The 14086-nt window shown below is 46.2% G+C and overlaps 1 protein-coding gene across 7 annotated transcripts in view; it reads right to left on the bottom strand.

Moving 5' to 3' along the window:
- RASGEF1A (RasGEF domain family member 1A) overlaps nt 1–14086 on the bottom strand; it is an 82837-nt gene that overhangs the window by 38641 nt on the left and 30110 nt on the right. For 3 of the 7 annotated variants that reach the window (XM_079136840.1, XM_079136847.1, XM_079136838.1), the window contains exon 3: nt 4015–4234. The exons of the other annotated variants lie outside the window; for them this stretch is intronic. In XM_079136840.1, coding sequence (XP_078992966.1) covers nt 4015–4074 — 60 coding nt within the window. In that variant the 5' untranslated portion in view covers nt 4075–4234. The remainder of the gene's footprint in view (nt 1–4014; nt 4235–14086) is intronic. 7 annotated transcript variants of the gene reach the window in all.

The raw sequence follows: 14086 nt of genomic DNA, 5'->3' as shown, positions 1-14086 counted from the left end.
CCAGGTCAGGTAGTGAGCATATGCAGACCCAGAAGTTCCACCCTGGGTGTAAACCTGGCAGAAATGTTCACAGACTCACGCCAAGAGATATATCAGCTCTGCTGATGGTGGGCAGGAGGTGCCCACTGGATTTTGTAGGATAAAAGGTGGCCCAAGGCAGGCAGAAGAACTTGCAGAACAGAGGAAGCAGAATCCCTAGTGCTCCACAGGGGGACTGACAAGGATCACACCCCCCTGCTGGCTCACAAAGCCCCCAAGGATAAGCACATGGGGACTGAGATTCAGGATGAGGGGCCAGGTGACAGTGGGGCTCTGGCTCTCAACCCTGCCCTGGAGCTGCTTTCTCATTCAGGACACCCTACCTGCCCGGAGACCTGTTTGAATTATTGGGTCCCAGGTATAAAGCCAGGCCCATGATGCTTGGTGAAACTTGAAGTGGAATGAATCAAACACCAGGGAAGCTCCAGAGACACCTTAGTCCCATGTTCCACACAGGCCTGAAGGTTCAAACCTTCTGCAGCTCCAGGTCTGTCCTGACCCAAGCCTCTTGCATACAGCCAGTCTGCAGAGAGATCCCCCCTACCCAGAGCCATATCCTCCAAATCCTCACTAAGAGCTACACACACTGTGGCCTATTGGAGGTCAGTGCTCCCCAGAAGTTGTCACTTATGACCTTTGGTTGTGCTCACACCCAGACACACCTAGAGTTCAGGGCAGGTGTGACCAGCTGCTAATGCTGGTAGACTTGATTTCAAGGGGAGACCCATAAGGCTCTGGCATTTCCCTAACACTGTCCTATTAATACTCCCTTTTAGAAAATAATATTCTTTAAAAAAAATTTTTGTTTGTAGATGGACCACAATATTTTTTATTTTATTTATTTATTTTTAATGTGGTACTGAGGATCAAACCCAGTACCTCACACGTGCTAGGCATGAGCTATAACCCCAGCCCCTGGAAAATATGTTCTAAGCAAACAAAAGGTTATTTGTTAGGGAAAAAAACAGAGGTCAACTGATCTTTTTGATGATCCTTCTAATGACTCTCCCCATATCACAGAGGTAACTGCTCTGTCTGAATGAATTACACGGTGAGGCAGCAAGTGTTCCATGGGCCTCTCCCTATGGCCTCAGCGTGCCCTTGATATCATCCTGATGCGATAATAAATTAGGAGTGAGCGGTGAGACCGCCCTGGGTGTATATATACAGAACTAACCATGTGTATATAACCACATGAGTAACTAACCATAACTAATGCACTGACTGCTCAGGATAGCAGCTGTTCTCTGTGCCCAGGGCTGTCATTGCTCTCCTGTCAAGAGGCTAGCAGAAGGGAATGCAGTTTCTGAACATCCCACAGGCCCAGCCCTCCCTGCCACCCTTCTGCTGTGCACAGGGATCAAGTAGGTGGCATAAGAAAGAGGGATAAGCATATATCTGACATCAAGGACTGGAAGGGCAATAGGGAATGAGAGAGAGGGGCAGCTGCATCCTGCCACCTTGCAGAAGGCCATGGCATGAGTACCACATCCCCTGAGCACACAGTCTACCTTGGCTGAGCCCCACAAAGAAGATCCAAGGGATTTCAGCCTTTTCTCAAAGACACGTGGGCAGAGGCTGGTAAGAAACAGCCCTTCCTCTGGGCCAGAGGCAGCTGTACACCCAGTCTGGGGCTCTCACCTCTGTGCCTCAGCACCACCTCAGGCAGGTTCCAGAGCCTATGGGTGGAAGAGGCCAAGACAGAGTATAACAGGCTAGATAGGCCTCAGACCTGAGGCATAACTGAAGCTGTGCTGTTCAGGGATGAGGCCTGTCTATGGGCCAATGTATATTCATAATGAGCTGTGATCTCAGGGAAGAGAGAGGTCAGGAAGACCAGAGGGAGAAGAAGGAACCACTGAGATTGGCATAACCTTTCCTTCACTGTGCAGGGAGGGAAATGTGCTGTGCTTTGTTCATAGATGCAGAGCCATCCAGACCTGGAGGAGGTTAAGCAGCAGAATAGCCCAGACCACTGTCCTCGTCTCTGTCACAGACATCCTTACCCTGCCCCACATGTGCCCACAGCCCAGTCTCATTCTTGACTGATACCTGCCCCAGGACCCCCACTGGTCACCATGATGATGAGCATGAGCAGGGTCCCCCACAGTGGAACTTTTATCTGGTGTGGCATCGACCCAAACACCAGTGTAGTTTGGATATAATTTCTAGCCTTCTCACAGGCTGGGACCTGCTCAAGGCCTAGAAGCAAGGAGGTACAGACACAGGCTGCACTCTGAGCATCTTCACCTGCAAGATGGGCCGGAAATGCTTCTAGTCCTTACAATGCCTTTGTGAGCAATAGAGAAAATCTCCTTGCCCCACCGGGTGTGGCTGGTGAGCAGAGACCCAACTTGTACCTCAGTCCTGTGCCCTTAGTATGGTAGTCATGTTCTGGAAGGAGCACTGAATATGGTGTTTCTCAAAGGCATTTGATCAAAGAGTTGCTTTCTCCTGATGTTCCAGGAGCCCCTGGAGGGGCAAAGGGAGACTCCTCAATGGCCCCCATGCTGGCTAGACACTCTTGTCCATCTGCCCATTTGTACCTGGTCTAACTATGAATCTACAGCATTGGCCCTGCCTGCATGTTTGCCTTGCCCATGTCCAGCTTCCTGGGTCATGGCTGGAGTGGGTTCCTGCCAGCGTGGAAGCCATAGCAGAATTCAAAATAATGCACATTCATTCCCTTGAATATCCTCCTTGAGGAAAAACATTAAGGTGCCATGGTAGATTTATCCCTTTTTCACCTGAGGCTTCCAAAGATTCTCTCATCTACTTCAACCTCCTAGAGGACAAGAAGATTCTGATGTGTCCTGAAACTCTGCATCCTGGGGTTACTCTGAGCCAGGGATCCACATGTTTTAGCCAATCCAAACCAGCCGGGACTCAGGGCATCTCAGGGCATCAGAGATGCAGGAGGTAAGAAAAGGCAGAGGCCCAGCTGGGGGCTTTCTCCAGAGGGGCACTCTCAAAGCTGAACAACTCACCTGGGAACTTGCTAAAAAGGCAGTGCCCAGGCACCCCCCCCCACAGAGATCATTCCTGCCCCCAGCTGTATGTGGGAACTGGGGATGCAGGCTCATTGCTTTGGGGGGGGGGGGGTAGTGTCAGATCTTGGATTGGGATGTGGAGCCCCTGATCCCAGAGTGTGGGGAGGCCTCTGCACCAAGGGAAGCCTGTGCACATGCACAAAGGGGACACATCCAGTGTAGGGAGGCTGAGACATGGCATAGGTAGAAGACACAGCCTCATTTTAAGGGCAGTGGACCCAGAAAGGGTCAAGAGCATCTGCCTGGAAAGCCAGAAAATAGGCTTCCAGTCACCCAGGAAAGGTGGGGTGAGGCCAGGGCAGGGCTCAGGCAGGTGATAACCTGATATGAAGTGGGTCATGATACGCAAATACCCTTCCTCACTGAGGCTCTCAATACCCACCCCATCGCCTGAACAGAGGATTGCCTATAAGAACACACCAACACAAAGCAAGATAATGTGAGAATGACCTTGGTATCCTGATGAGAAAGATGGGAGAAGCAGGGGCAAACAAAGTAACAGGAAAAGTCCACCAGCCAGGAGCAAGCTGCTTCGTGACAGCAAAATGATGTCAAGTCCTGAGTCATCAGTTTTCACCTGTGAAATCTGCAAAAATAATGATGAAGGTGACACAGAGTGTCAGCTTGTGTTTGGAGGAAAGGCCGGGGTCACTGGTAAGAAAAGGAGAATGGTAGCAGAGAGGTTCCCACATGTCCCCAGGGGAGCAGAGCTGCTCCTGGAGGCAGGCATCACCTAGGACATAACACATCCATGTTCAAACATGTAACCTGTGTGAGTGCACACACACATGTGTGTGCATGTATGTGCATGTGCACATACACACCTGTAAGACAAGCAGATGCACCTAAACACTAATCAGTGTGTCAACCCCGCCCTCCCAGCCCATCTCTCTCATGTCCTTTACTCCTCTCCATTTCTCCTTACCAAGTCTTTCTCAATTTTTCTCCAATGACTGTGAAGGGCTTTATCACCAGTATAACACATTGCATGCTTTTTTTCTAAAACCAGGATCGAAGGCACCCAGCTCTCTTTGAGGAGGCTGCCTGCAGGGCAGGAGGCAGGACTGGATCAGCTGCAGCCACCAGAGGGTCCCTTCATCATGGTTCTCATAGTCTTCTGGAGAAGGGAGACTTGTTCCAACCATCTGGGTGAATCCAAGAAAGGGAGAGAAGATGGATGGGTGTGGTTGGGTGTCAGGAACAGCTGCATCAGGCAGCATGGCCCCCTCACACACCTGGAACCTTAAAAGAGCTGTCCCTGCATTCTTTGTTATAAAGCAGATGAGTCTCCTCTGCCATCTCACCCACAGGGAACATGTTCTGGTGTGTTCTCAGTATTGCTCATTCATCACTCCTCCTTACGTTCCCCCTAGCTTCTCCCTCCAGCTGGCAGACCAGAAGGCTCCACCTGGAGCTACACTAGGAAGCTAACTGAGAAGCAGGCAAGTGGGTCTCCCAGCCAGCCTGACACATGCCTTCCTCTCCATATAGGCTGAACTTTATTGTCTTGGGGATGTGTCCACTTGACTCTTACTTCCAAGACTTACCCCTCCAAATTGTCCCTCTCCCTCCTCCTCTGCCCCAGCACCTTTCCAACCTACCACCTCCTCCAGAAAGACTTTCTAACTCCTGAAGTCCCCAAGGGAAAGTTCCCTTCAGCTGCCAGCCCACTCACACTGTGCACTTCACACCCTATTCTTTCTCCCCTCACCTTTGATGATGGCCAGTAGCTATGAGAATCTGAGCTTGGAGCTCCTGACCAGGCTCCATGCAATCAAATGTGCTATTCTAAATTAGTGATGTCTGCCTCCGGTATGGGAGGAGAGGAATGAGGCATGAGAACCCTGGATCCTAAGAGGGCCCTGCTCCTTATCATAGGTTCTTCAACAACTGGTTGGTATTTTGCATTCCTATTTTGCATTCCTAACTAGACCATTCATTTTTAAAAAATTAATGAACATTCACCATGTGTCAAGATCTCACAGATATAATCCATGCTCTAAGGGTTTACATTCCCAGGGGCTAGGCCATAGGAGGGGCAGAATAATAAACAAATGAACAAAATCCAGCTGGTGATGAGCACGATGATGACACAAAGCCTCTAGGTCATAGGAGGAATCACCTTAAGCCTGGAGTTAAGATGGCAAGTCAAGTTGGAATCATCCAGGAAGTGCCAGGCAGGGGCACAATAAGTGCAAAGGCCCTGAGGCCATGATTCTCATAGCTACTGATTCAAGGGACAGAATGACTAGTATTATGGCCTGTGGCAAGAGATGGCGGCCCTGGGAACTTTCCAGAAGCGCAGCAGAATTGTCAAGTTGGAAGACAATGCTTCCCCCTGGACAGAAAGCCTTGCAGGTCTCTGAGCAGTCCCAAAGCAGCTGCGATGACCTGAAAGCAGCTATTTCCTAGCTGAATGGAGACACTCCACTGTTCTAGACCAGGTTTCCACTCTTCTAGACCAGGTTTAGCCATGACTGCAAGGTACATGTTGAGCTGGACACCTCACACCCTGTCCTAAAAGGTTCTACCAGGGATCATGGGGACCCCTTGAAGGGGGGCCAGTTTTGCAGATTGAGGCTTTGTTACCATTTATTAAAGGGGAAAGAGGCCTGGGCCTCTTAGGATGGGGTGTGAATGGGGATAGAGGAAGCAGCACTAGGAATCCTCGCTTCTTTCTACCTCTCAAAATCCATATTCACCAGGGAAAGTGGAAAAATGCTCCCTCTTACTCTTGGAATCAAAGGAACCAACTTTTCCATGTCTGTGACACTTCTACCCCCAGGAAGATGTACCATGACCACCAACGATCACTGCCTCCCCCAACCCCTCTCTGAGTTCAGAGGGATGGTCCCTAGGTTGCTGGCCATTTGTTCTCTGGCCACAGTCCAAATGCCCATGGCACAATTCTGGAAACATAAGCATGGCTTGTGTGGACTTTGGGTATTTCAATATTTCAAAAATGCTTTTGCAAGAAGAATAAACAGAAACTGGAATCCATAAATAGTTCATCCTGGCATGAGATAAAGGGGCCCTAGCCAGCCTGGGACTGTGGATTAGGACCCATCACTGCACTGTCAACGTGTGGTGTGGGTGTCAGTCCATGGGCAGCTGAGCTGGCGTCCACTCAGCCGGGTGGGAGAGTTTGTTATGAGGCCCTGGGAAAGCCCCTGCCCCTCCATGGGCCTGTTTCCCCACATGGACTGGTAATCTTAAGGTCCCTGCAGTTGACTCCCTCTGATTCTGCTGAGGGAAGGGGTGGAGCAGGCAGGTCTGGCAGGGGTGGGGGCAGGGCTGGGACTACCCTCTCCCACCATCTCTGCTCTCCATGGAGCCTCCCACAGGGTAACTGCCACTCCCACCCTTCACACCCACACTGTGGCCTCTGGAAGGACTCAGCTATATTGTTGGTGTCACCACTGCCTGTCCACCACCTGGCCCTTGGTCATTATGACTCAGGCATGGGCAGAATGTGCCTGAGACACACACAGGATTCTGGGGCCTGACCCTTCATCTCTGCATATCTGGCCTCTGGCTCCAAAGGACAACACGTATGGTGGGATTCCACATTAATCGTGTGCCCTGTCCTGGTGAGCAATGCAGCCCACAGCGTAGGGATTAGTGGGCTGGCCTGGATCCAAAAAGGGGAAAAGAGGATGCTGCCTTCACCTCCTGCACCCTCAGGTCTCCTTCCCCCGGGTCGGGGATGGACCAGGTGGAAGCTGGGTGGCCAGCCCTCTGGGCACATTCAAGTCAGCTAGGCAGGGACATGACTGGTGTCAGTCATGGAGAGAGCAGCACTGTTGTGAGACCCTGGGCCCACACCCTCCCCAGGGCCTCTGCTCCAGTTCTCACTGTTTGCTTTGCTATGTGGAGAGGGCCCGGGGAAACTTACGGGAGCCTGAAAGCAGCTGGACATCTGTAAAATGCTATGCCCCTCACAAGCACAGCACAGCTGGGCCTCTCATCCGGCTGTTCCAAGAACTGGGAAAACTTCAGGGTCCTACAAACTTCTAGGGACAAAGAGGGTGCAGGAGCCAGGTGACCCTCCTGCCCTCTTCTGCCACCCAGTTGCTATCCACAATTCTCAGATAAGAGTCTCTGCTCTTAGGCAGAGTCTCTAAGATCCCCTGGTGGGCTGGGCAGTCTCAAGACAATGGGGGAGGGCTTGGAGGCAGCCTGGCCTTGTTGCTGGCAGGGGTGGGGAGGATGTCTTAGGACCAGCCTGGCCTTGGTGATGGTGGTGGGTTTATGTCTCAGGACTAGTCTGGTTCTTGGTGTGTGTGGGAGAGGTGGTGCTGTCTCAGGGCCAGCTTGGCTTTGTTTGGGCATCTCAGGGCTAGCCTGACCTTACTGGGGTGGGTTGGGGGATCTCAGGGCCACCCTGGCCTTGTTTCACTGGGCCTTAGTTTTTCTTTGTCCTTGGCCAGCTCCCAAACTCTTTTCCCAACCCCCTCGTCTCCTGAGGCCTTTCTCTCCCCGCTTCCCAGGGATCCTGTCCACTCTCCCACTTCACCCTCCCCTTTGGATAAAACCCTCAGCCATCCTGGACCCACTTCCTGGAGCTTACTCCATGGTTATGCTGGTGTGGTCTTGCTCCCGACCCTGACTCCCTTCTCTCTGCCTCCTTTTCCTCTCAACCTTCTTGACGTGAGTCTCCCTGACCCCAGCCCTTCCTTTGTGACCTTTCAACCCTTCTTTCTTCCCCTCCATAGTACTACAAGCAGCAGCCTGCCTTTGCCTCTCGCCAGTCCATCCCTGCTCTACCTTTGCAGTCACTGGCTGGCCCATGATAAGCACCTCGCTAACCCAGGGTGCTACAGGTCAGGATGCCAGGCTGGCCTTGCTCTTCCCTCCTAAACTGCTCCCCCTGATCCCCTTCTCACAAAGCCCCAGTGACCCATACCAGAGTGTTTCTCTGCATAGCAGTGTCCCAGGACTTCCAAGACATCTCTTCCTTTCCTGCAGTTATTTGGAAAAAGGCACACAGTCACTCCCCTCATATCCATGGACAGCAGTCTGGACCCAGTACAGTCCCTGACCTTCCTGGCAAGACAGTGAACCAAGCAGGGCTGACACAGGTAGTTCAAGTTCCATCCTCAGGAGGTTTTAACTGAAACAGCACCTATGCTCTTCTACACTTAGGCTTCTCAGTTTACTTCACTGACTAAAATATTTTGGATAGTTACGCTACTTTTCTGCAGGGTGCGGGAGTGTTAGGGAACTGAACCTGTGCTAAGCACATGCTGTACTAGTGAGCCACACCTCTAGCCCCAACAATACTTTTTTTTTTTTTTTTTGGTGCCAGGGGCACTTAACCTCTGAGCCATGTCACCAGCCCTTTTTATATTTTATTTTGAGACAGGGTCTTGCTAAGTTGCTTAGGTGCTCACTAAGTTGCTGAGGCTGGCTTTGAACTTGAGATCCTCATGCCTCAGCCTCCCAAGTAGCTGGGATTACAGGTGTGCACCATCGCAGTCTTTTTTTAAATTAATTTTTATTTGCTCTTTTTAGATGTATATGACAGAGAGTATTTTGACATATTATACATTCATGGAGTATAACAACCTAATTAGGACCTCATTCTTGTAGTTGTACATGATGTCCAGTTTCGCTGGTGGTGTATTCATATATAAACATAGGAAAGTTATGTCTGATTCATTCTACTGTTTTTCCTATTCCTACCCTCCCTTCCTTGACTTTGTTCCCCTTTGTTCTTTGGCTCTAATCCAAAGAACTTCTATTCTTCTCTCCTTCACCCTTATTGTGTGTTAATATCCACATATCAGAGAAAACATCCAGTCTTTGGTTTTAGGGACTGGCTTATTCCACTTAGCACCATAGTCTCCAGTTCCATCCATTTACTGGTGAATGCCATAATTTCATCCTTCTTTATGGCTGAGCAATATTTCATTGTGTATATATACCACATTTTCTTTATCCATTTATCTGTTGACGGGCACCTAGATTAGTTCCATAGTTTAGCTATTGTAAATTGAGCTGCTATAAATACTGATGTGGCTGTGTCACTGTAGTATGCTGACGTTAAGTACTTTGGGTATAAACAGAGGAGTGGGATAACTGAGTCAAATGGTGGTTCCATTCCAAATTTTCTAAGGAATCTCCATACTGCTTTTCATAGTGGTTGCACCAATTTGCATTCCCACCAGCAATGTATGTGTGTACCTTTTTCCCCCACATCCTCACCAACATTTATTGTTACTTATATTCTTGATAATTCCAGCTATACATTCTTGACGAAATAATACATTTTGTTCTGAGTCTGGGGGTAGGGTCTGGTCCCTCCCCAATGTTCTTGTTCATCATCCCAGTCCCAGGTCTCCATGCAGTCCTGCAACTTTGAAAAGATACCAGAGCCACTTTGAGGGTCTGGTGGGCACTACCCTCACCTCCTGTCTTTTAGCAGATCTGAGTAACATGCACAGGGAAAAGTTGAGCCTCTCTCTAATGGTCAAAGGCCCTGACAGCTCCCCTTCCCTGGACATCTGAGCAAGTAGGGATACAAATGTTCCAGGGAGGTCCTTTCACAGTCATTCCCACAATCATGGGCTCTTGAAGGAGGGGTATTCAGCATGTCAAGAGCAGTCGGGGTGCTTGGAATGATGTTACCATAGCCTCTCCCCTCATCTCAGATACCTCTGACTTCCTGGCCAAAGACCCCCAATTCTTGGTTTCACTATCTTTGTGTCTATCCAAGGTCAGGACTAGATGGGACTGAAGACACACAGCTAAGAGTGAGTACATGTCTTTCTACTGGCGCCACATCCCTGTCATAAGGGATCCTGGAGGAAGGTAAGTGGTGGAAATGACCTTACAGAGAAATATATTCCTCTTTGTGCCGCAGACCTGGAGGAGGGGTGCTGGGCCCCAGAAAAGAGGAAGGGAACAAGACTTGGAAGACTAGTGCTCACCATGTTTATGCCAAGACACCATGAATCTGCACATTTAGTTTATTTTCCCTGTTTTAAAATTAACAATATTTGCAGATAAATGTATGGAATTGGAGAATATCATACGAAGTGAAATAAGCCAAGCCCAAACCAAAAGCCAAATGTTTTCCCTGATAAGTAGATGATGATATATAATGGGGGTGGGAGAGTGGGGGTGAGAGAAGAATGGAGGAACTTTAGATTACATAGAGGGAAATGAGAGGGAGGAGGGGGTGGGGGGATGAAAGATGGTGGAATAAGACAGACATCATTACCCTATGTATGTGTATGAGTACACGAATGGTGTGAACCTACAATGTGCACAACCATAGAAACGAAAAGTTGTACCCCACTTGTGTACAATGAATCAAAATGCAGTCGGTAAAAATAAAAAACAAATATAAAAATAAATTTAAAAGAGCATTTAAAACAGTTTTATTCTTAATAGAAAGAAATGAAAAACAACTGTATGTCCACCAACAGGCAAATGAAGAAACAATTTGTGATACATTCATATAGTCAAATGTTACCAAGTGTTTTTAATTCTGATACACAAAATTGTGATTAAATCTAAAAACATATATGCCAGAAAAAAAAAACAAAAAACAATATGCCGCAGTATCCCCCTCAAGCCACAGTTTTGCTTTCCATGGTTTCAGTTACCTAAAGTCAACCTCATTCTAAAATTAAGTGAAAAATAAACAAATCACAAGTTTGCGATTACATGCTATTCTGAATAACATGATGAAATCTCACACTGTCCCACTCTGTCTCACCTGGGGTGTGAATCATGATTTTCCAGCATATCCACGCTGTATACACTACCCGACCAGTAGTCATTTACTGGCTGTCTTAGTGATCGGATGGACTGTTGCAGTATTGTAATGCTTGTGTTCAAGTAATCCTTACTTTACATAATAATGGCTCTAAAGCATAGAGTCATGATGTCAGCAATTGATAAATGCCAAAGAGGAGCCTTAAAGTGTTTCAAGTGAAAAGGTGAAAGTTCTTGACTTAAGAAAAAATACCATATGCTGAGGTTGCTAAGATCTGTGGAAAGAATGAATCTCCTGGTTATACACATTTGTAGAAGCAAAAGAAAATTTGTGTTAATTTTGCTGTCATATCTCAAACTTCAAGAGTTACCACCACAGTGTGTAAGTCCTTAGTTAAATGGAAAAGCCCTTAAATTATAGAGTTTGGTACTCTCCACAGTTTTATATATCTACTGGAAGTCTTGTAACATATCCTCCGTGGAAAAGGAGGACCACTGTGTGTGCTCATGTGCAAATACTCAATGGTACAAAGGATCATACAAAGAAAAGCCAGTCCTTCCCACCCTAGGCTTTAGCCCATCCTGATACATCCACTATTAGCAGTTTCTTGCATGCAGCTTTCCAGAGTTTTTCTGCATTCATGAAAACTATTTGCCTGTGCGCACAAGATTCCTTTTCTGAACTAAAGGGCAATGAACATTTCACACATTGTTTTCAACTTGCTCTTTTCTCTGGACAACTCCTCGTATTTTATCACAGCTGCAATATATTCTGCCTGGTGGCTGGGGTATCTGTCATATGTAAGATATGTTCTCTAGCAAATGACACTGAGGTATTTCCCAGGTTTTGGTGATTGCAAACATTCCAACAATGAGTATCCTCAACCCAGGATTTTTATTCAAACATAACCATATATGAAGAATAGACTTCTAACATTAGATTGTTGAATCAAAGGTTATGTGTCCTATAAATTTAAAGGGACATCACAGAAGTGCTTACAAAAGATAATAGTAAGATAGTAAAAATGATCAGAGTATGGACCTCCAAAACTCCCCCATAAAAGCAACAGGAAGACTAGCAAAATGTGTCAATCAACATTTTTAGAACTTTGGAAGTTAACCAAAGGCTTGTAGAATTCCAGGGAATATTCATTCACAAAATACAACTGAATATCAGTAAGAACCACAATTTTGTGGCATTTAAATTTGCCCTAGTCCCATTCCTGACTCTATTCCCCAGTGCTTTGAAAAATAAGACCCCACAATTCATCATGAAAACCAGTAGCCTAGCAGCCACTGGAGTGAACAGAAGAGAGACAGAACTCTTTCAAAAGCTTCATTCCCAGAAATTGTCATTATTTCACCTGTCCAGTGGTTCCCTTGGAAACCCCATTTGCAAAGATGCCTGTATTTGACCTGACTCAGAGCTCACCAAATATGGGGGGCGGGGGGGACCTATTCCCCAGGGTTGATTGTCAAGAACAATTACAGGCATTTAACTTCACATTTAAAGCAATGGTTAACAGCTGAATCCAGCAATAAACTACCCAGAAAGATTAAAAGTTCCATATCAAGATGTCTATAGAGGCTTTGAAAAGTTGCTGTATATTCCTGGGAATCTAAAGTATGTGCATGCTCAGGGCTATGCAAATGCTCAGGAAAGTCCTTAGGAAGCACAAAGTTCTCACTTCTGGCTGACTGAGGCTCTGTGCAAGTAGGAAGTGAAGACTAAGGCAGAGTTATTAACTGCCTAGCTGACAGCTAAAGGCATGCCTCAAGCACACAGAGCCCTTCCTCAAAGACCAGGAGACTTATTGGCTCCACACAATGGAGAATTTTTTTGTCCAGTCATTAAAGGACCACTAAGATAACTGAGCAGGAATTTTAGCATCAAACACAATAAAAGAATGCAATCATTGCAGAATTAATTTTCAAAAACCATGAAACAAACAACTATTACTACAAAAACAAACCCTGAAGATGGGTGAGACTCTTATTCCCAGAACTGATTTACTAGACAAAAACTTTTAATCTACTACTTTAAATATATCCAAAGAACTGAAGAAAACCATGCCTAAAGTACTCAAGGAAAGTATGTAAACAATGCTTCACTAAATAAAGAATACCAACAAAGGAATACAAATTCTATTTTAAAAAGCACAAAGTAGAAATTCTGGTGTTAAAAATTAAGCAAATAAAAAAATTAAGGAAATGAAATGAAACATTAACTAGAGAGAATCAACTGCAGATTCAAACAGAGAGAAGACTCAGAGAAGAATCAGTGAACTTGAAAAGAGGTCAACTGAGATTACCCAGACTGAGAAACAGAAAGAAAAATAAATAAATAAAGCCTCACACACCATAAAGGATACCAAAATATGTTTAGGTGGAGTCTCAGAAAAAGAGAGGCAAAAGAAGTAGAAAGAATATTTAAAGAAATATGCCCCAAAATTACTCAATTTGAAAAACAATATTAATCTCCATATCCAAGAAGCTGAACAGATTGATTTCCCATCAGAAGACATGGAGGGCAGAAGGCAGTGGGATGATATACTCAAACTACTGAAAGAAAAGAACTGTCAACTAAGAATTCTTTATGTAGCAAAACTGAAAGAGAAATTAGCCAGATAAATAAATACAGAGAACTTGTCTCTAGGAGACCAGTCCTACTACAGAGAGTCCTTCAGGCTGAAATGAAAGGGCACCAATCAATAACCTGAATCCACATGAAAAAATAAAGCCCATCAGTAAGGTTAACTATATAGGTAAACAGAAAAGAGAGTGTAAGTCATGTGTATGTGTGTGACCTATCTGGTTTCTACTGACATCATCCCTTAAGATATCTTCCTATAGTAAGCAAGTAGGAGGCTGGACTTTCTGCTAGAGAATCCTTAAATACCAGGATAAAAAGAACTTTATTCTGAAATGCCATATCAGACTAGCTGCCTTTACCTTCTCTGGGCAGATTACTTCTCCCTCCCTCCCTCCCTCCCTCCCTTCCTCCCTTCTTTCCTTCCACAAAATAAACCATGGATACAGAGAACTGAGTTCATGTTCCACAGTTACTACCAGTTTGTGCAAGGCACTCATCTTGCTATAGTTTGTCCTATTGTTTCTAGATTTCTTATCTGCCTATTTCATTTTTCCTCATAAGCACCCAGTCAAATGTAATCTATAAGGTCTGAACATGTATGTATATATGAAAAACATAAAAATATACTTTAGTGTTATTTTGCAAAAAAAAAGTATAATTGTACTTTATGCTTGTAACC

This window comes from Sciurus vulgaris (assembly GCF_902686455.1).
Source record: "Sciurus vulgaris genome assembly, chromosome: 4".
Lineage (NCBI taxonomy): Eukaryota > Metazoa > Chordata > Mammalia > Rodentia > Sciuridae > Sciurus > Sciurus vulgaris.
The sequence above is the reverse complement of the archived record's forward strand: the minus strand, read 5'-3'. Positions and strand labels throughout refer to the sequence as shown.